General features: G+C 49.5%; 1 protein-coding gene across 10 annotated transcripts; it reads left to right on the forward strand.

Annotated features, from left to right (window-relative positions):
- Positions 1 to 43: 43 nt before the first annotated feature.
- On the forward strand, positions 44 to 18,341 carry TCHP (trichoplein keratin filament binding). 10 transcript variants are annotated; one of them, XM_055359016.2, is made up of 14 exons: positions 702 to 893; positions 2,229 to 2,415; positions 3,506 to 3,693; positions 4,415 to 4,625; positions 5,215 to 5,271; positions 7,057 to 7,125; positions 8,014 to 8,187; positions 9,078 to 9,190; positions 9,363 to 9,429; positions 11,551 to 11,723; positions 13,457 to 13,538; positions 14,883 to 15,068; positions 15,688 to 15,831; positions 16,876 to 18,341. In XM_055359016.2, exons 3-14 carry the CDS (start codon positions 3,506 to 3,508, stop codon positions 16,906 to 16,908), a joined length of 1,497 nt encoding a protein of 498 aa, XP_055214991.1. In that variant the 5' UTR covers positions 702 to 893; positions 2,229 to 2,415; the 3' UTR covers positions 16,909 to 18,341. The 10 variants fall into 10 exon arrangements, with proteins under 10 accessions (XP_004053922.2, XP_055214991.1, XP_055214990.1 ...); XM_055359015.2 differs by having other exon boundaries at positions 753 to 893; positions 16,293 to 18,341; XM_055359017.2 differs by lacking the exon at positions 702 to 893 and adding an exon at positions 995 to 1,527.
- The last annotated feature ends 2,337 nt before the right edge of the window (positions 18,342 to 20,678 follow it).

A 20,678-nucleotide genomic window follows, 5' to 3' on the forward strand; every position in this document is an offset into this window, starting at 1 on the left:
TAGGCTGAGGCAGGGTAATCGCTTGAACCGTGAGGCGGAGGTTGCAGTGAGCCGAGATCACGCCACTGCACTCCAGCCTGGCGACAGAGCAAGACTCCGTCTCAAAAAAATTAAAAAGTTACCAATAACTTCCATCTACTTATGCCAGCAGGCCTCTGCCCAAGTTGTACATTGAACACACCTGGGGAATTTTGGAAAACACTGATACTGTCAGATGGGATTTGGGGTTTGGTTTGGGCATCTGGATTTTTTAAAGGTATCTGGATTTTTTCTTCTTTTTTTTGAGACAGTGTCTGGCTCTGTCACCCAGGCTGGAGTGCAGTGGCACAGTCATGGCTCACGGCAGCCTTGATCTCCTGGGCTCAAGTGATCCTCCCGCCTCAGTCTCCCGAGTAGCTGGGACCACAAGTCCCACCATGCCCGGTTAAGTTTAAAAAATTTTTTAGAGACAGGAGTCCCTCTGTGTTGCCCAGGCTGGTATCTGGTGATTCTCACGCGCAGCCAGGTTTGAGGACCACTGACTTATATTCTCTTCCCCCTGGTTTCCACCTTCACCTTCACGTGATGGTAACCACCATCCTGAAATACGTGTAGTGCACGGACGGATTCTTTGCCTCCAAGCTTCCCTATTTCAAGGAGTAGCGACGTTTGCTATTTATCTCCCGCTGGCCACGACGGGGCACCAGAGAAAAACACATGCTCTCTACGCGCTGAAGGAGGCTTGGCCGTTGCGACGCTCCGTCGTCGGGCTCGTTGCCGGCGCAAACAGGGAGGAAACTGCCGGCGTTGCTGTAGCGCGTCTGGGAATTACACCGGGGGACTGGCCGGCCCGCTTCGTGCCTGCGGGAAGTCGGGCCGGGGCACTCTTCGGAAACTCCGAGCCTCAGAGAAATGTGAGTCGGGGGGTTGGACTAGGCCGGATCCGGCGTTAGGACGGGGGCCCGCAGGCGGCCCGCGCGGGCGGGAACCGGGGCGGCAGTCAGCGGGCGCGAGCTCAGGGCGCCTCCGGGGTCCTCACTCCGCTCCCCACGCGCTGTGACCCCATTTGTTGCACGTGCATGTTCAGGTTGAGAGAGGGATGCGACGTGTTCGGGGAGCAGCCCACCTTGTGGGTGGCCAATCCGGGACGGGAATCTTAAACTTTTGACTCTTGGTGCAAAGACTGATCCACTGGCGGCTTTACGGGAGCGGGAAAAAAGTATGTGAAGCTTGCCACGGTCTCGAGACCGAGGTCACACGTTAGCAGCCCGCCGGCTACATTTGGACCATAAGACGCAGAGTGTTTGCCCCCAAACCTGGAGGACCTCCAGAATGAGATTCTTGGCGTGCACCAGGCCTTTTCGCTCATTCAACAGGCGTTCCTACCCAGGCACTGCATCGACCCTGCACTTGAGGACAGCTTTTGGGTCAGGGGAATTGGTGCCTGGAGTGAGACTGCTTTCTGCTTTCAAGGCTCCAGCTGTATCCCTACATTGCTCAGGCAATTCCTCTCTCTAGGTCTCAGCTTCTTCATCTGCAAGATGAAAGGTCTGTCCTCCATGGTAGCCCAACATACTTCCGAGTGTTATTATCAGGCTAGGCCCCTCCCCGGGGACTGCCAGAGCCAGGGCAGGTTGGTCCCAACAGGTAGCCCCTTGCAGCAGAGAGAGCCTGGGCTCTGGTCTCAGACGGACATGAATTAGGAACCCAGCTTGTTTATTTCCTTTACTTCCTGGCTCTGTGATCCTGAGCAAATCACTTTGTAATGCCTAACGTTGTTTTTACTAACCTTGTTTTTTAATGCCTAACCTTGTTTTTACTAAGCTTGCTTTTAGACTCTTTTTTCCCCTTAATCACCTAGCCTTGTTTCCACGTGAATAAGCTCTCCCTTAGCTGAGAAAGCCGGATGAACTCCATCTGGCTCCCTCATTTACAAGACATGAAGGACTCCTTACCCACCCCTTTCCTCAAGGAGTTAACTTGTGTAAGCAGAATCTCAACATATCAAAGAGTCCAATTAACTGATAAGGTACTGAAACAAGCAATGTACGAAGTTCCCAGGATTTTGCTCAAAAGATAACACCATAAAACCTTGAGTTTGTGTCGGGCAGAGCACCCATATCTAACATTTTATGAAAGATTTAGAGCCCCTGCACCTGGAACTGTTGTTTCTCTGTAACCGTTTGTCTTTTCATTGTTTCTCTGTGACTATTTGTCCTTTTAATTTTTGCATGTTTTTACTTATGTAGAATTGTTGCATCTGAGCTCCCCTCCCCTTCCTAAACCAAAGTATAAAGGAAAATCAAGCCTCTTCCTCGGGCCGAGAGAATTTATTAGCCGTCTCTTGGCCACTGGCTAAATAAAGGACTCTTAATTTCGTCTCAAAGTGTGGCGTTTCTCTAACTCGCTCGGGTACAACAACTTTACCTCTTCAACGTAAGTTTCCTTACCTGCCAAATAGCGAGGTGATTGTAAGAATGAAAAGAAGTCATATGTATTGAGTGCTTGGCACATACATGTGTTCCTTACATTATTGTCTCTGTTTAAGCAGAGCATAAATGCCCCCAATGTGCCTAGTCTAGGAATCTTAGGACAATCCCTGTGTCTGTCTGTTGTGTCCCTGGTGATGGCTGGCCCATAGCTGGGTGCATGCAGTCCAGAATTTTTGATGTTTTTGTTTTTTTGAGACAGAGTCTCACTGTCACCCAGGCTGAGTGCAGTGGCGCTATCATGGCTCGCTGCAGCCGTGACCTCCTGGGCTCAAGCAATCCTCCTGCCTCAGCCTCCTGAGTAGCTGGGACTACAGGCGCACCACCACTCCTGGCTAATTTTTGATTTTTTATAGAGATGAGTCTCATGATGTGGCTGGTCTCCAACTCCCGGCCTCAAGTGATCCTCCTGCCTCAGCCACCCAAAGTGTTGGGATTACAGGCATGAGCCACTGTGTGGCTAAGGTTTATTTGTTTTGTTTTGTTGTGTTTTGAGATGGAGTCTTGCACTGTCGCCTAGGCTGGAGTGCAGTGGGACAATCTTGGTTCACTGCAACCTCCACCTCCTGGATTCAAGTGACTCTTCTGCCTCAGCCTCCCAAGGAGCTGGGATTACAAACGCCCACCAGCATGCCTGGCTAATTTTTTGTATTTTTAGTAGAGACAGGGGTTTCACTATGTTGGCGCAGCTGGTCTCGAACTCCTGACCTCGTGATCTGCCCACCTTGGCCTCCCAAAGTGCTGGGATTACAGGCGTGAGCCACGGCAAATTTAAATTGATAATTTGCAGCACTAGTGGCAGATCATTTTAAAAAATGCTGGTGCCTGGGCCCTACTAAGTTTTTTTGATTGAATTAGTTTGGAGTGGGGCTCAGACACGGTTTTTGTTTTTTTGTTTTTTTTGTTTTTTAAAGTTCCACCAGTTGATTTCACTGTGCAGCCAAGGGGTGGTGACCACTCGTTAAAGGGATGAGGCCAAGCTGGTGAGGGTTCCTGGGATTTGCAGTGGCTCACTTTCCTCCCATTCCTGTTCTCAGATGGCGCTCCCGACGCTGCCGTCCTACTGGTGCAGCCAGCAGCGCCTGAATCAGCAGCTAGCACGACAGCGAGAGCAGGAGGCCCGGCTTCGGCAGCAGTGGGAGCAGAACAGCCGTTACTTCAGGATGTCTGACATCTGCAGCTCCAAACAGGCAGAATGGAGCTCTAAAACCTCCTACCAGCGGAGGTAATTGTGCGGTAACTGCCGACTGGATGGAAGTGGGGGCCACTTGGTGGTCAGGGGATGAGGCCTTAAGGATTTAGGGAGCATAGGATTTGCCAGGCAGTATGAATTACCTGCATGGTGATGTTTTTCCAGCTGGAAATGGAAAAAAAGATCATCAGTGCAGCCATACATTGGCATTGAAAAAGATAAAATGATGCAGAAGCATATGATAGAATTTGGAAGCCTGGTTGTAACCCCATATCCCCAGAGACAGCCACAGTTAACAGTCTGGCACATATCCTTCCATGCTGTTTCCCATTGGTATTTGTGCTTAAATACACACACACAAAGCTACTTTTATAGAAATACGTGTAAAAACATGGAGGCCAAAAGCATAGGCTTTTGAAGTCAGACCTAGATGGAAATCCTGACCGTGTCTCTTGCTGAATGTATGAGCTTTGGTTTCCTCATCAATCAAGTGGGGCTACAGCAGACCTATGCTGTAGGATTTATGTGATGGGTAATATATACATTATTTATACATTTATACATTTTCTTTTTGCAAAAAACAAGATTTTCTCTTACACATACTATTCTGTGACCTGCTGTCTCTGCTTTGGCTGGGGACACATTCCTGTGTCGTCATGACACATCTACCTCAGCCTCTTTTACCGACAGCAGAGCAGAGCACGTTGCCTGTGGCTGTAGCATGATTGATTCAGGCAGGACCCCTCTCACCCAGCATGCATGCCTATCAGCGGGAGAAGATGAAGGAGGAGAAGAGGAGGAGTCTGGAGGCCCGAAGGGAAAAGCTCAGGCAGCTCATGCAGGAGGAGCAGGACCTGCTGGCCAGAGAACTGGAGGAGCTGAGGCTGAGCATGAACTTGCAGGAAAGAAGAATCCGGGAGCAGCACGGGAAGCTGAAATCAGCCAGAGAAGAGCAGAGGAAACTGGTAACTCCCCAGAGGGCTTCAGGAGGCTGTGGAGCAGGAGTGTTCCCAGCCCGAGTGTGTCGTACATGTAGGATCATTCCTGGGTGCTCCGGTCTGATGAGATGCCAGTTAACTCCAGAGCAAGCAGGAAGAGAGCTTAGGTCCTTGTGCAGGGACTGGGTTTTGGATCAGTTAGCTGTAGTCTCTTTAGCCCCTTCAATCATTACATCTGAGTGCTTTTCCTTTCTTCCAGTTCTGTGGGTCCACAGAGATCTGGGACTAGTCTATTTTACCTTCCAAAGTAGTTATGTGAAACAGTGAGCCCTAATCTGTGCTTTTCAGCCTGCTGTATTATTTTGAGACCCCCTAGATAGGACCTCTGTGTAGCATCAGATTTTGGCCCCCTTTTGTCATCATTGCAAGAGTCACTTGGTAGTGCCGTGTGGTTCTCAGAGCTGTGCATGTGAAGCATGAGGGTTTGAACAGTGGGTGCAGTGGCGGTGTGAAGGGAGGCACTCATAGCCTAAGCTGACTTCCACTGTGTGTCATCCAAAATGTGAATGGATTTGAAAAATGACATCAGGCTTTCCATTTTGTGTTTTCTTGATAGATTGCTGAACAACTTTTGTACGAACACTGGAAAAAGAACAACCCGAAACTTCGAGAGGTGAAAATCAGAGATCTCCATTGATTTACCTAAGTAGATGAAATCATGTTTCCAGACACTTTTTTTTTTGAACACGTATCTTGTACTGGGTTGAAACAGAGGAGGGAACCTTGAGCCACCTGAAAAGAGCTCCAGGCAGAAGATCTGGCACAGGCTACACTGAGCGGCTCATTCGGTTGTTGAACAAATGTTGATTGAACCTCTGCTGCCTGGTCTGCCAGGTGCGGGCATGGAGATTAGACATGGTTTCTGCTCATTAGCTTGTGTCCAGCGTGGGAGACAGTGGGTAGCTCATTACAGGGCAGGATGCAGGGTGCTGGGCCAGCCTGAGAGGATGAGCATGGGCCAGCGCACTCAACTCTGGAGGGGTTGGGGAGGCTTCCCAGAGGAGTTCCTGGGGTGGAAGAGTTTGAAGGGATGTATGTGTGTAGAGGTGAGGAAAGGATGTTCTAGGTTGATGTGACTGTGAGAACCAGGCTTGAGACTCGAGAACAGAGCGAGCCCTGGGAGCTGAAAGTGTCTGGGTGAGGCTAGGATGTCAGATAGTGAGGGAGAACCCCAAGAAATGACGCTGGCGAGGCAGAGGGTGCCAGACATCGGAAGAGCTTGTGTGACCTTCCTCCAAAGGGGCTGGGGGCAGCATACAGGATCCCAGCTGCATTTCAGAGAGACTCCTCTGGTAGCAATGTGCCGGCCGACAGGGAGGGGTGCTGCGACAGCCCAGCCGGGGGTTGGTGAAGGCCTGAACTGGGCTGGCAGGGGAGGGGGTGGCCTCTTGGCTTGGGGGCCTTGTTCAGTGGAGATTTGGCTGCAGGGAGATCATCCCTCACTGTTATTCATTTATTTTCAACTTACAGTTTTTATATACATTTGGTGCCTTCATGTTATTCATAGTTACATTTAGAAATCGCCAGGCACTAAATAATGGAACATCTGGTGCTTTTGTGCAGTTTGCACTAATCTGTGGGAGGACTCCTTAGCCCTGTTGGCTTCAGTGGAATCATCCAGAGCCGTTAAATCAGAAAAGTTTATTCAGAACATTCAAGTTAATTGCCTATGTTCACAGCTGTAAGTTGGGAAAGATTATTTTAAAACTTTTTTATAGAGATGGGGTCTCCCTATGTTGCTCAGGCTAGTCTCAAACCTGAGCTCAAGTGATCCTCCCACCTCAGCCTCCCGAGTAGCTGAGACTACAGGTGGGCGCCACCATATCCAGCTAATTTTATAAACAGTTTCCCAAACAAAAGATTTGGATTGAATGTTGTGATCCATTTTCTAATCCAGGAGATTCTCTGCGCTCAAATCTCTAACAATCCTAAACTTGTTGCACCTACTGGTGCATCACTTGATACAGGGAGTACGTAGTCCATCTGCTTTGCAGAGGAAACTTCGGGGAGCCAGGCACAGGGTTGAGTCTTCTCACTCAGCTGTCTCCCAGGGCCTGGCATGCAGTAGATCAACCCAAGGTGGCCTTTGAAATTGTATTTCCATTTCAGCGTCCAGCCCAACCCTAGGGCTAGTGGGAGGGAAGTCTCTGTTACTTTGTACCAGCTCAAAAGATTGGTGTAGGAGTGCCTGGTCCTTTGGTCTTCTGATTGACATGCATTCACACTATACATGTTGAAGTCACCCCACGCTGTCTACTAGACGCATGTGCCACTGAGTCCCCATGAAGGGAAGTCATGGCCACGTTCCAGCAGGTGGCACAGAGGGCAGCAGCACACTGTCCCCACAGTGCCCATCTGTCCGGTGAGGAAATTCACATCGTCCCCTTTCCATCCTCAGATGGAGCTGGACCTTCACCAGAAGCATGTCGTAAACTCTTGGGAAACGCAGAAAGAAGAAAAAAAACAGGTGTGGTATATGGCTCTGGGAATAGCCGCGTATTCTGCTGTGCAAGACTGTTCACGTCTTTGCATTCATTTACCGTTTTCAGCATCAGTGACTCCAGTTAAGGAGTATAGTGTACTCTTTTCTTAGTTTACTTGACACATGTGAAAACTGAATGTTTGCTCTTACATATACCAGAATCCTATGTGATAATTCCCAGGGCAGAATAAGGCCAGGTGACCAGGGCTGGGAGGTGGCACATACAGCATGCATCTTATTTTTTTCTTTTGGAGGCAGGGTCTTGCTCTGTCACCCAGGCTGGTGTGCAGTGGCGCGACTCACAGCTCACTGCAGCCTCGACTGGCTGGGCTCAAGCAGTCCTCCTAACTCAGCCTCCCGAGTAGCTAGGACCACAGATATGCACCACTGCGCCCAGCTAATTTTTTAATTTTTGTAGAGATGGGGTCTTGCTCTGTTGCTCAGGCTGGTCTGGCCTCCTGGCCTTAAACGCTTCTCCCACCTCGGCCTCCCAAAGTGCTGGGATTACAGGCGTGGGCCACAGGGTCCAGCTAGAACATGTGTCTTTAAGGGCATTTTTGTCTCTCTTTTGATGAAATCTGCATCATAAACTCGCAGCCCTGGCTTACTGTAGCCCCTTTGGGGTTAAGCTTCCACACCTCTGTGCACTGGTCGCTTTGCTGCCTGGTTCATTTTAGAAAGTGTTTTGTTGAGTGGGGAGGAAACCCAACATTATTGAGTCCCTCCCTGACTTGGCCTCTGAGGGCGTTGTCATTTGGGATTCAGGCAGGATCTGCCTGGGCCCTGTGGCCTGCAGAACGGCGGCAGGAAGCTAGGTTTTTGTTGGCTTACGGTACAGATATTGACCTCCTGTGTTCATTTGGTCCCTTGTAGCAAGAAGCCACCGCAGAGCAAGAGAACAAACGGTATGAAAACAAATATGAAAGGGCCCGAAGGGAGGCACTAGAACGGATGAAAGCCGAAGAGGAGAGGAGGCAGCTGGAGGACAAGCTCCAGGCCGAGGCACTGCTGCAACAGATGGAGGAGCTGAAGCTGAAGGAGGTGGAGGTGGGCACAAGCCCCTCTCAGCCGTGACCTCCTCCACAGCTGCTCGTTAGCATGAGATGGGCACTTGAGAGGCCGCCCTAAGAAGAGGCCATAGCAGGGCTGAGATTCTGCAAAGGGCGGCAGCAGCCGGGTTCTCCCTCTCACATGCATCCCCATCTGCCGTGTGCTTTCCCATCCTCCTCATTTGCGTGCCTGAATTCCAGAACATTAACGACATGGAGCCAGTAGCTGTTCTCTTAGAGGTGGTTAGCGGCCTGCTGTTGGAGAACCTTCTTAGAATCTGGATTTTCCAGTGCACTGAGTAGACACAGTTTAATCGGGTGGTCTAGCACCCAGCTCTCCGTGGGGAGCAGGTTTCGGGTCTCGAGGCATAACTGAGGGTTTTTGGTCCAGGGGCTGTTTTTGGAGAACATGGCACAGTTTCCTTGAAAGAGTTAGATCTTTCTATTTAGAAGAGGGAGGCCCATGCTCCTGTGACCTTGCTTCCCCTTGCCCAGGCCGTGATTTAGCAACTACATTCTTAGTGCCTACTGCTTATTCTAGGTGCTGAGCACTGGGTTGGGAACTAGAGATAGAGCCTGACCAAGGCCCACAGTCCTGACCTCCTGGTGGGGGCTGTGTCAGGTGGAGGACAGTTGTTAAGTTACAGTAAGAGTGGACCGGTACAGGATCCTGTGGGAGTTTAGAGTTCAGGGCTCAGAAAGGCCCTTGCAGGAAATGGCTCAGAGGGGATTGGATGAGTAAGTGAGTGGTGGGAGGGGATCGTGACCACCTGCATGGCCAGGCCTCTGTTGGTGTAGTGTCTGCGAAAAATGGAGATGGAGAATGAAGGAAGATCTGATTCCCACGATCTCAGATCTCAGTCGAGCTTACTCTCATCATCACCACAGGCGACCAAACTAAAGAAGGAGCAGGAGAATCTGTTGAAGCAGCGGTGGGAGCTAGAGAAGCTGGAGGAAGAGCGAAAGCAGATGGAAACCTTCCGGCAGAAGGCAGAGCTGGGGTGTGTGTCAGAAGGGCCCCCCACTCTTCCCAGGCGGGTGGGCCTCTTGCTTTTTCAGACTTGCATTCATGTTGCTGAAACCATAAAGGAGACAGCCTGGTCAGCAGTTATCTAACTTCTATTTAATTCTTTCTGAGATACTGAAGGCAGCCCACATTTGATTCTCCTTCAGGCGTTTCTTGAGACATCAGTATAACGCTCAACTCAGCAGACGCACACAGCAGATCCAAGAGGAGCTGGTAAGTCTGAAGAGACAGCCTGACATCTTTCTTAGCCTCTTTTGAAAAAAAGGCCTTCCATTGCTTAGTATACGAGTGCATTCTCGTAAGAATGAAGACAGTGAGGGGTTGGGGGGAAGGGGAGATGTTGGTCAAAGGATACATCCCTTGGTTGGGAGATCTGGGAGTAGTGTCCATCATGTTGATCATAGCTGATGATACCATATTGTATTCTTGAAATTTGCTAAGAGAGCCAATCTTAAGTGTTGTCACCATGAAAACCAACTGTGAGGTGATGGATATGTTAATTAGCTTGACCGTAAGGATCCTTTCCCAGTGTCTGTGTATACATAGATGGATAGATACAGGTATCAAAACATCAAATTATTTTTCAGTAACTGTGTTACTTAAAGAACAGCACAACACAAAGAGATCACCCCCTTGACCAGCACCTGCAATCTCTGTCTATCCCCAGAGGTGTCTGTTTAGTTCACATCTTTCTAGATGTATTTACATACAGAGAGGTGGAGGTTTTTGTTTTTGTATTTAAATCTAATTGAGGTTGCATTCCTCAGCATCTTCAATTAACACTAAATCTCTTAATTTTTAAAAAGATCGGCCAGGTGCGGTGGCTCCCGCCTATAATCCCAGCACTTTGAGAGGCCAAGGCAGGCGGATCACCTGAGGTCAGGAGTTTGAGGCCAGCCTGAATGACATGGTGAAACCCCATCTCTACTAAAAATACAAAAACTAGCTGGGCATGGCCGGGTGTGGTGGCTCACACCTGTAATCCCAGCACTTTGGGAGGCCGAGGCGGGCGGATCACCTGAGGTCAGGAGTTTGAGACCAGCCTGGCCAACGTGGTGTAACCCTGTCTCTACTAAAAAATACAAAAATTAGCCGGATGTGGTGGCAGGTGCCTTAATCCCAGCTACTTGGGAGGCAGAGACAGAAGAATCATTTGAACCTGGTAGGTGGAGGTTGCAATAAGCTGAGATCAAGCCGTTGCACTCAAGCCTGGGGGACAAGAGTGAGACTTCTCTCAAAACAAGAACAACAACAACAAAAACTAGCCAGGCATGGTGGTGCACGCCTGTAATCCCAGATACTCGGGGGGCTGAGACAGGAGAATTGCTTGAACCCAGGAGGTGGAGGTTGCAGTGAGCCGAGATTGCACCACTGCACTCAAGCCTGGGCAACAGAGTGAGACTCTGTCTCAAAAAAACAAAAAAAGGTCATTATGCTTAGATTGAACCTGTTCTTTTCAGATAGCTCCTTTGTATTCCTAAGTACTTTGATGAGCTCCCTTGAAGTGAGGGGGACAGACCTAAGCTGCCCTTCCCATCCCTGCCCACTGCGGTCAGGGCAGGACATGGGGCGCAGTGGCACGGTTGGTCCTGGTGTGCAGCTGTTTTTTATGGGGTCTTGCTCTGTTGTCCAGGCTGGATTGCAGTGGTGCAATCACGGCTCACTGCAGCCTCAACCTGCCAGGCTCAAGCCATCCTGCCACCTCAGCCTCTCGAGTAGCTGGGACCATAGGTGTACATCACAATGCTTTGTAGAGATGGGGTCTTGCTACATTGCCCAGGCTGGTCTTGAACTCCTAGGCCCAAGTGATCCTCCCACCTCAGCCTCCCAAATTGCTGGGATTGCATGCATGAGCCCCAGTGCCCAGCCTCCTGCATTATTTTAATGCTTCAATTATGTCGATGTACATAGTAGCTAATTCCCCACCAAGGAGCATTTTGGTTGTTTCTGGTTTTTCCCTCTTACCTAAAAGCTGCAACGAGTGTTTTGCACTTTTGTGTCACTGTGGTCTTTGTTCTTATAAGTGGGATTTTTGCCAAGTTGTATTCCAAAAAGTTGTGCAACCAGGTGTGTCCAAGGGCATGTGGTGGTGGCTGGGTCTCCCTTTAGCCAGAGAGAAGCTCCTAGGCCTGTGCAGTGTCTGAACCACCCCTCGTGATTATCCCCGGTCTGTTCCAGAAATAATCCAGGATCTTCCCATCTCTGTCTTGAGAACACTGTGTAGAATCACGAATGTCTACGTAGAAAGGAAAGGGAGGGCAGGCCCCTCTGTAGGCTCTCACTGCAGAAGGGCTCTGTCCAGCCCAGCCACATGCCGCCTTCTGCTTCCTCTAGGAGGCAGACAGGCGGATCCTGCAGGCCCTCCTCGAGAAGGAGGATGAGAGCCAGCGCCTCCACCTGGCCAGGCGGGAGCAGGTCATGGCCGATGTGGCCTGGATGAAGCAGGCCATTGAGGAGCAGCTGCAGCTGGAGCGGGCGCGGGAGGCAGAGCTGCAGATGCTGCTGAGGTGAGTGGCAGCTGCTGACTGGGCTGGATGCTCCTGGCCTCAACTCTGATACCTTGAAATGCCCCATGGGTCACCTGTTACTGAAATATCTATTGGCTGGGCGTGGAGGCTCACACCTGTAATCCCAGCACTTTGAGAGGCCGAGGCAGGTGGATCGCTTGAGCCTAGGAATTTGAGATCAGCCTGGGCAACATGACAAAACTCCAGGCTCTACCAAAAATACACAAATTGGCCAGGCGTGGTTGTTCATACCTGTAGTTCCAACTACTCGGGAGGCTAAGTGGGAGGATCACTTGAGCCCAGGAGGTTGGGGCTCCGATTAGCCATGACTACACCACTGCACTCCAGCCTGGGTGACAGAACGAGACTCTGTCTCCAAAAAAAAAAAAAAAAAAAGAAGAAGAAGAGATAGCTGTGTATGTTGTCCATCATTCCTGAGGAGCACATCTTCATAATGGACCTGGCCTCTGGGGGTGTTTCCCTTGTATTATCTGAGGTGGAAATCATTAAGGTTTAAAGTAACGATGTGTTCATCTGAAATCTTAGAGGTTTAGAAGGAAATTCTTTTTTTTTTTTTTTTGAGATGGAGTCTTGCTGTGTCACCCAGGCTGGAGTGCAGTGGCATGATCTCGGCTGACTGCAATCTCTGCCTCAGCCTCCCGAGTAGCTGGGATTACAGGCGCCCGCCACCACACCCGGCTACTTTTTGTATTTTTAGTAGAGATGGGGTTTCACCATCTTGGCCAGGCTGGTCTTGAACTCCTGACCTTGTGATCCGCCAGCGTTGGCCTCCCAAAGTGCTGGGATTACAGGCGTGAGCCACTATGCCCAGCCAGAAGGAAGTTCTTATAGAGATGTTGAATGCTGCTTACATCTATAAAACTGAGTTTGGGTCCTAAAGACTAAACTAGTAGATTGAAATCATCGAATAATAAGTAGCATACATTGAGCACTTACTGCATGCTGGACACTGTGCCAAGTGCTTTACAGGCCTCATCTTACTGAGTCCTGACATCCAGCCAAGTGGTGGCTTGTGAGACCCGGAGACTTGAAGAGGTCACTCCGTCCAGGGTGAGCTATCAGTGACACAGGCATGTGGTGGCAGGGTTCAGGCACAGGCAGCGCCCTCCTCCTCTCCATGTTCTGATGGTTTCATTCATCTCTGTGTTAAATAGCCACAGTGTAAGTCATCCCAATTCCTTTTTATAAGGAGATGGGGTATTAAAAGGGTAACTTAAAATACTTCCAACAGGGCCAGGCACGGTGGCTCACGCTTCTAATCTCAGCACTTTAGGAGGCCAAAGCAGGTAGATCACTTGAGGTCAGGAGTTCAAGACCAGCCTGACCAACATGGTGAAACGCCGTCTCTACTAAAAATACAGTAATTGGCCAGACATGGTGGCACACGCCTGTAATCCCAGCTACTCAGGAGACTGAGGTACTAGAATCGATTGAACCTGGGAGGTGGAGGTTGCAGTGAGCCGAGATCGCACCACTGCACTCTAGCCTGGGCAACAGAGCAAGACCCATCTCAAAAATAAAAAAATAAAAAACTTCCAACAGTACTTTCCGTGGATGCTGTCCTTAATTGTAATCTTTTCAAAGTGCGTGTGGATGTTTATCTGCAGTGTGGTCCTGCAGAAGCCATGTGCCCTGCAGCCCTGTCTGTTCCGTAGCTCGCTTCCTGCCAGGGCGGGGAGGAGCCTGCTGTCATCCCTTTTGTGTTTGCCCAGGGAGGAGGCCAAGGAGATGTGGGAAAAGAGAGAGGCAGAGTGGGCCCGAGAGCGCAGCGCACGGGACAGACTGATGAGCGAGGTAATCCCAGCTGCGGCGATGTGGACCGGCTGTTGGGTCCTGGGCAGGTGTCTGGAAGTCCATGGTCAGTCACCCTGCCAGATGCTCTGGGAACAGAGTCTTCTCTGGTCATTTTAAGTGGGCTTTAAAAATCATTGAAAAAGTAATATGAGCTTAGTAGAAAAGAATTCAGAAGTACAGAAAGTAGAAATGGAAAAAAGTCCCCCAGAGCCCATCCTGTATGCAGCCGTAGCCCATCTTCCGTCTGCTCTTCTGTTTCTATGCCTGACATTTTTTCTACATGTATTTCTTACTGTCTTGTGCTATTTGGCTTCAAGCGTTGTGACATGCTGTTACATCTTTATAAACAGCATGTCGGGCTGTATCACAGACTGTCCTCTGTCACCCGCTGCCTTTCCATTCCCTCTTATGGGTGTGCTGTGTTGTTCTACTTGCAGAGAGCCTCTTGGTGCCTGAGGCTCTTCCCACACGTTTCCCCCCTCGGGGTAGACGACAGCCGTGACCTGGAAGACATAACTGCTGTCCTGGTCAGCGTGTACACTGTGCGTGGAAGACATACCCCAACCGCAGGGAAATCTGGGAGGAGAAGAGAGAGTGTTATCCATGGGCTGAAAGCTGTTGTAAAGTGGTTTCAAATGAGAAACTCTACGTTGTGTCTGGTAGTACGCTGTATTTTGGAATCCACAGGAAATCAGGTCGTGATTGGTGATGTTTTGCTCTTGTAAATACCAATAATTCTCCAGTGCCTTTTGATTTTCCTCATTTAAATTTCCCTCCTGATGGCAGCCACTTTCTGTTCCCCCCAGCCCTGCAGCCTAACTGTTGAGAGTGTCAGGTGGTTTTCTGCTCCTGACTGTGGCCTGGGCTGGAGTTCAGATGTCACACGGCTCTGGGGCCAGGTCTCAAACACAGCAGGTTCAAAAGGTTAGAGGATCACCCCAGCGCCACCTCTGGTCATCTGTGTGGCTTGTGGCTCTCTTGTTTTTGGAACCCGCTGATAGGAGGGAGACTCACCTTGTTGCTGCAAGGTTTCTGTGCCCCCGGGGAGAGAGCTCCATCCCCATCTCCTTTGATTTCTTTGGCACTCAGCTGTCTCTCCATAGTACACAGTCTGGATACATTTTGTGTGTCTTGGGGTGCGAGGGAAACGTTTCTTGTATACTGGCAAGCGTGGCCGACATTGTGAGAGCAAATCCTGTCATCTGGCTCTGCCTCTGCGTACCTGGGCCTGAGGCCCAAGGATGAGGCTGGGCCTTGCTGTGGCTGCAGCCTGTCCAAGGCTTGTAGAACTAGGATCTGTTAGGGTCAACCTCAAAGCTGCCCTTTTCTTTCTGCTGAGGTTAGGTTCTGACAGGGAGACAACAGCAAATACAAGAGAAGATTGAGCAGAACCGACGGGCACAAGAGGAATCCCTGAAACACAGGGAGCAACTTATTCGAAATCTTGAGGAGGCGAGAGAGTCGGCTCGTCGCGAGAAAGAGGAGAGTGAAAAGCTGAAATCGGCTAGGAAGCAAGAGCTGGAAGCCCAGGTAGGGCTGAGCCCGAGGGCGGGAGGCACCAGGCCTGCCGGGTTCTCTGCATCATCATGGGACAGGGTTCAGAGGCCCTGGACTGCCTGGCAGGGCTTGCGCACGTTTGAGAGCACAGTGCTCCCGTTTCCATCCCAGCTGCAGTCCTCATCCTCTTGACTGTGGCTTCTTTCCCTCCACATCCTCCATGTCGTGTGGGTGAGGCCGGCACTGCTGTCTGTTCTCTTTACTCTGTCTGCTTCTGCAAGCAGTTGGCTTACCGGGGGCCATAGTTCTCTCTTCATTTCAGTCCCTGATACATAAGACAGAACAGTCCTCCAAACACCTGGCCACAGGCCGAGCTTTTCACGAGGTACACGCCACGCATATGTATAGCCTCTCCAGCTGTCCATGAGGTACACGCCACGCATACAGCCTCTCCAGCTTTCTATGAGGTACACACCATGCATACAGCCTTTCAAGTCCTGCATGCTCCCTTGCATTCCTTGGCACGTGCATTGCTGTTGCTCAGCTGGATTCTCCAGTCTGGGTAGGGCCGCAGGCTTACCTTCCTCATCAGAGGCAGGGCTCTGCCCTGTGGGCCTTGTCTTGGGGTGGTGACTTTGCTCTTGGCACTCAGGTTGCAGAGCGCCGGCTGCAGGCATGGGAAGCAGACCAGCAGGAGGAGGAGGAAGAGGAGGAGGCCCGGCGGGTCGAGCAGCTCTCAGATGCCCTGATGCAGCAGGAGGCGGAGACTATGGCCGAGCAGGGCTACCGGCCTAAGGTAGGAAGTCTGCCAGGATATAGGCCAACACCGGCAAGACAGACTCTGCCCAGCCCCTGCTCCCCTGGGCCTGCTCATCGCCCCGCGCTGGGGTCTGCTCTCCGGCCGTCCGGGTTATTCCTTGTTCCTCTTCTCTTGTATTCCTCTCTTCCCTGACCAGCAGGGAGCCCTGACACAGGGGCTGTTCCATTCCTTGGTTGGGCCTCAAACCTTGAAGTGATTTTGCTCTGGCCTTGCCTACTAAGCTGCATGCCTGTCCACCCTCTTAGGTCAATCTAAGAAGAGCTGTGGCCACAGCTGCTGAGAGGGGTCAGAGCAGTAGATCTAGGCCTCAACTGTTGAGACAGCAAAGCCTGATGAACAAGAGACCAGTCCTCCTCCTCACCTCCCCTCCCTCCCTCCTGTGGGTGTCCTCTTCCTCCCCTCCCTCCCGTGTGTGTATCTGTTTCTCTGCCTCTCAGTGTCTTTGTTCCCGGACCTGTCTGCACAGCACCGTGGGGAGCACAGAGAAGCAAATGCTGCCTTCCCTGCTCTGAGGAAGCTGATGACTGAAGCACCTCCACTGCTGGCTTGTCCCCTCTGCCCTCCTTTACCTAGGGCCACCCTGGCCACCCAGTGCCTAGAGTGCATTCCCCAGGACACATGCTGCAGAATGAGGGCTGGCTCCCTTGTGGTCAGATGACACTGGGAAACTGAGTGAAACATAATTAGAGCAGGTGCTGCGTTTGCCATAGGCCACTCGCCCTCAAACACTGACTGTCACAGTCGCAGGGAACAGCATTTTCTAAACCCGCTTGGCCGTGGATCAGTGAGAGTGTCAGGGTCAGGGTTTCACAGATCATATGTGAAAGTGTTTCTTAGGGCTAGTACTCAAAACCAAAAAGATATCAAGTGCCTCATTTATGGCTTAGGGTCAGATTTTTTCAGCTGGAAATGAAACAGCCATTTATATTGTTCTTTTAGCTTGTAGTTAAAACAAGGCTAATTCCTCATGCTGCAGATACTGCTGATCTGATCACTCTTATGTTTTCTTTCTTTTCTCAGCCTTACGGACATCCAAAAATTGCTTGGAACTGACTTCATGGGTACCATAAGTACAGAGAACAAGGGATGCTGAGGCTTCTGATCCCAGCCGCCAGGCAGTTTTACAGGGCTCTGTTACAGTAAGTGCCCGGGGCACTGTCAGATGGCTCAGCAGTGCCTGCTCAGGTTCATAATTGAAGCATCCAGTGTTTGGCCAGACATTAAGGTGTCGTGAGAGTCCCTTTCATGCCTTTCTTACCCAAGCAAGGGTCTTTGATGGGCACATGTTTACAGCGCTGCCGCATAGTCTTGTAATATATTAACAGTCACATCAACTGAAGGTCAATACTAAGAGCCACAGGTTGTACCTGTGATGGGGCATGTGGTTTCCTGTTGTCTCACCTTTAATTGTCAACCTCCAGTGTTGACTCTAGAAATATGAGGAAAGCTTTTCAGTTTTTAAAATTGCCATTTAAATTTAGTCTATTAAAAACAAGCCTAGAGGTCTTGGTGCAGTTGATTTCAGAGTTTATTAATTTAGTGGTCCCAAAAGTATTACATCTTTTATATTCTGGAAGAAAAGAACTGTGAACAAATTAGAACCCCGGAACACTCTGACGTCCATGGACGCATTCCAGAAAAGTGGCAAGAGATGAATCTTTCCTCCTCCAGGAAGCATTTTGGTAGAATTTCCATAGAGCATTGTCTGTGAGTGAATGATCCCAACATGTATGTTACCAAGCCCCAAAACGAACTTCAAACTGGGTGTGGTGGCACGTGCCTTTAGTCCCAGCTACCCAGGAGGCTGCGGCAAGAGGATTGCTTGAGCCCAGGAGTTCGAGTCCAACCTGGGCAAAAGAGTGAGACCCCATCTCTAAAACCAAAAAGGTGCCTTAGAAGGTCACCTGGTTGGCTAACCTTTTAAAGGCAGGGGCACGTAGGACACATTGGGAATGTCTTGGCTACACGTAGCCTTCTGGGATATATGTGCCCAGAGGGAGAAGCACTGAGCCTGAAGAAACTAGATGAGTCTCAGAACCACAGACCGGCCAGAAATCTCTCCCACCATTATATCAGCGTGATACAGGTCTACATTCATTTCTACAAACAGGAACAAGTTCCTTGCAGCAATAATATTATTTTATGACTTGTATTTTTACTATACTCTTCCTCTGAGGTTTAGTTTTCATCACATTATGTTCAAGATTCCATATCTCCGTAAATTACAGCTAATTACAGGGCATTGTTCCATGATTATTAAAAATCAGAGTTTATTAAAAATCCTGAGTCTCAAGGGCTGTCTTACCTTTCACTTCCACTGTCCTGTAGAAACAGATCAAGCTGCAAACCACGTCCTTCATCTGTTGTTCATTTTCTTGCAACTCTTTGACTCTGATCCCCTGAGCGGCACATTCATCACGCATGCTCTCTGTTGCGTTCCCCATTTCAGATGTCCAGTAATGGTGAAATAAAATCCTGCTTCGAGAGCATGGCTTCCCGGCTTTGTTACGGATTTTCTGATAGACTGCCATTAAGTGCATTGTTGGTGACAGGCTTTTTACTGATTTAATCCACATCTCCCACATACAGGCTTGGCTATTTTCTATGACTGATCACGTTTTATAGGTTATATTCATTTTTCTTAGGAAAGTAGTTTCTCCCTTCTTTTGATTGGAACCACAGTGAACTGAGTTTAAACCTTTTTTTTGAAACACAGCTTTGTTCTGTCACCCAGGCTGGAGTGTAGCAGTGCAATCTCAGCTCACTGCAACCTCCACCTCCCAGGTTCAAGTGATCCTCCCACTTCAGCCGCCCCAGTAGCTGGAACTACAGGTGTGTGCCACCAGGCCTGGCTAATTTAGTAGAGATAGGGCTCTTGCCATGTTGCCCAAGCTGGTCTCGAACTCCTGGGCTCAAGTGATCCGCCTATCTCAGCCTCTGAAAGTGCTAGGATTACAGGCATGAGCCACTGTTCCTGGCCTGAATTTTTTTTTTTTTTTTTTTTTTTTTGATACAGAGTCTCACTCTTGTTGCCCAGGCTGGCGTGCAATGGTGTGATCTCGTCTCACCGCAATCTCCGCCTCCCGGGTTCAAGTGGTTCTCCTGCCTCTGCCTCCCGAGTAGTTGGGATTACAGGCGTGAGCCACCACGCCTGGCCAGTTTTGTATTTTTAGTGGAGACAGGGTTTCTCCATGTTGGCCAGGCTGATCTCGAACTCCTGATCTCAAGTGATCCACCTTCCTCCTCTGTCTCCCAAAGTGCTGGGATTATAGGCGTGAGCCACCACGCCCAGCCTAATTTTTTGTTTTTGAAGCCTGGTGGTAATCATTAGCATTAAAATTATGTTACACTGGTTCACTGCCCTAATTAAATGTTTCTGCTCTACACTGGTCCAAAATAATTTGTTTTCTAAACTTAAAGTTTCCACTGTCTTACTATTTCTACTGTGGCCCATACACCTCTGGGCCCAGGGTATTTGCATTTTGTATTTTTATTGTGTTGTAGTTACAGATACATATATGGGTTTTATTGTTGCTAAGCACCTTTTTCTACTGACTCGAAATGAGTGGTTTCTAGATTATTCTTTGGCAGTTTCTTCTACAAAGGTCCATTCCTTTGGTACAGATGGTGCTGAAACCACTGCTAGGAAATGCTTCTTGCGCTGTTATAGAAGTGATGACTTGGCTGGGCGCAGTGGCTCACGCCTGTAATCCCAACACTTTGGGAGGCCGAGGCAGGCAGATCACGAGGTCAGGAGATCGAGACCATCCTGGCCAACATAGTGAAACCCCGTCTCTACTAAAATACAAAAGATTAGCTGGGCATGGTGGCGCTTGCCTGTAGTCCCAGCTACTCGGGAGGCTGAGGCAGGGGAATAACTTGAACCGGGAGGCGGGGGTTGCAGTGAGCCGAGATCATGCCACTGCATTCCAGCCTGGATGACAGAGCGAGACTCCGTCTCAAAAAAAAAAAAAACCTCGCTTTCTGCTCCTCGTTTAGCACACGTTCTCTCTAGGGACGGTACTAGGCCTGGGAAGTCCCAGCTGACCATGAACAGTGACAAGAGTCAGACGCTCGAATCGGACACATGGATGAGCAGACGTCACTGGCAGACAGCCAGTTGTCACTCATGGGGCTGAAGAGATGTTTGTGCAATATGTACAGTCTATACATCCATATTTATGGATACGACTTTTTCATCTGGGTTTTTAGGTAGTTTTTGGTGTTCATAAAATATAGAGCAATCATTTAAAAGATATTGTAAAGCCTTTAAAAACACTGGCCTTAGCAGTTCTTGATGACCTCGACTAAATTCAGCCATGAAGCTCTGTGGAGTTGGATTTTAGGAAACTGATTTTACATTGTAATGTCTTCTTTTTAGAGGGATGTTTATGCCTTAGTATCACTCAAAACACAGTATCTACCTCAAAGGATACATGCATGGTTTTTTCTGCAGGTAGCTGGAGTTTTTTACTGCTGTAAGAAACTGATTGTATACATTCACTATCGTTCGTTTGTTCATTGTCACTTGTTTAGTTTCCAGTTTTTTCTATTAAAATGGAGTTGCTGGAATCCTCTATGCACGTAACTTCTAGTTCAGGTATTCTAGGTGATCTCCAGCAAAATGACTAGAAAGGGGCCACTTTCCATATTACAGCCATCAGGATCATGATGGAAAAGCCTGGATTTATGTCAGGGTACTGCTTGACGCTGCCCTAGCGCTTTTCTTCTCATTTTCTCCCAATTAACTGCTCTAGACACTGCAGCTCCCTTTCTTCATTTCCCCACAACACTCCCTCTTCCATTTCCATATGGAAATGCTT

Source organism: Gorilla gorilla, chromosome 10 (assembly GCF_029281585.2).
Source record: "Gorilla gorilla gorilla isolate KB3781 chromosome 10, NHGRI_mGorGor1-v2.1_pri, whole genome shotgun sequence".
Lineage (NCBI taxonomy): Eukaryota > Metazoa > Chordata > Mammalia > Primates > Hominidae > Gorilla > Gorilla gorilla.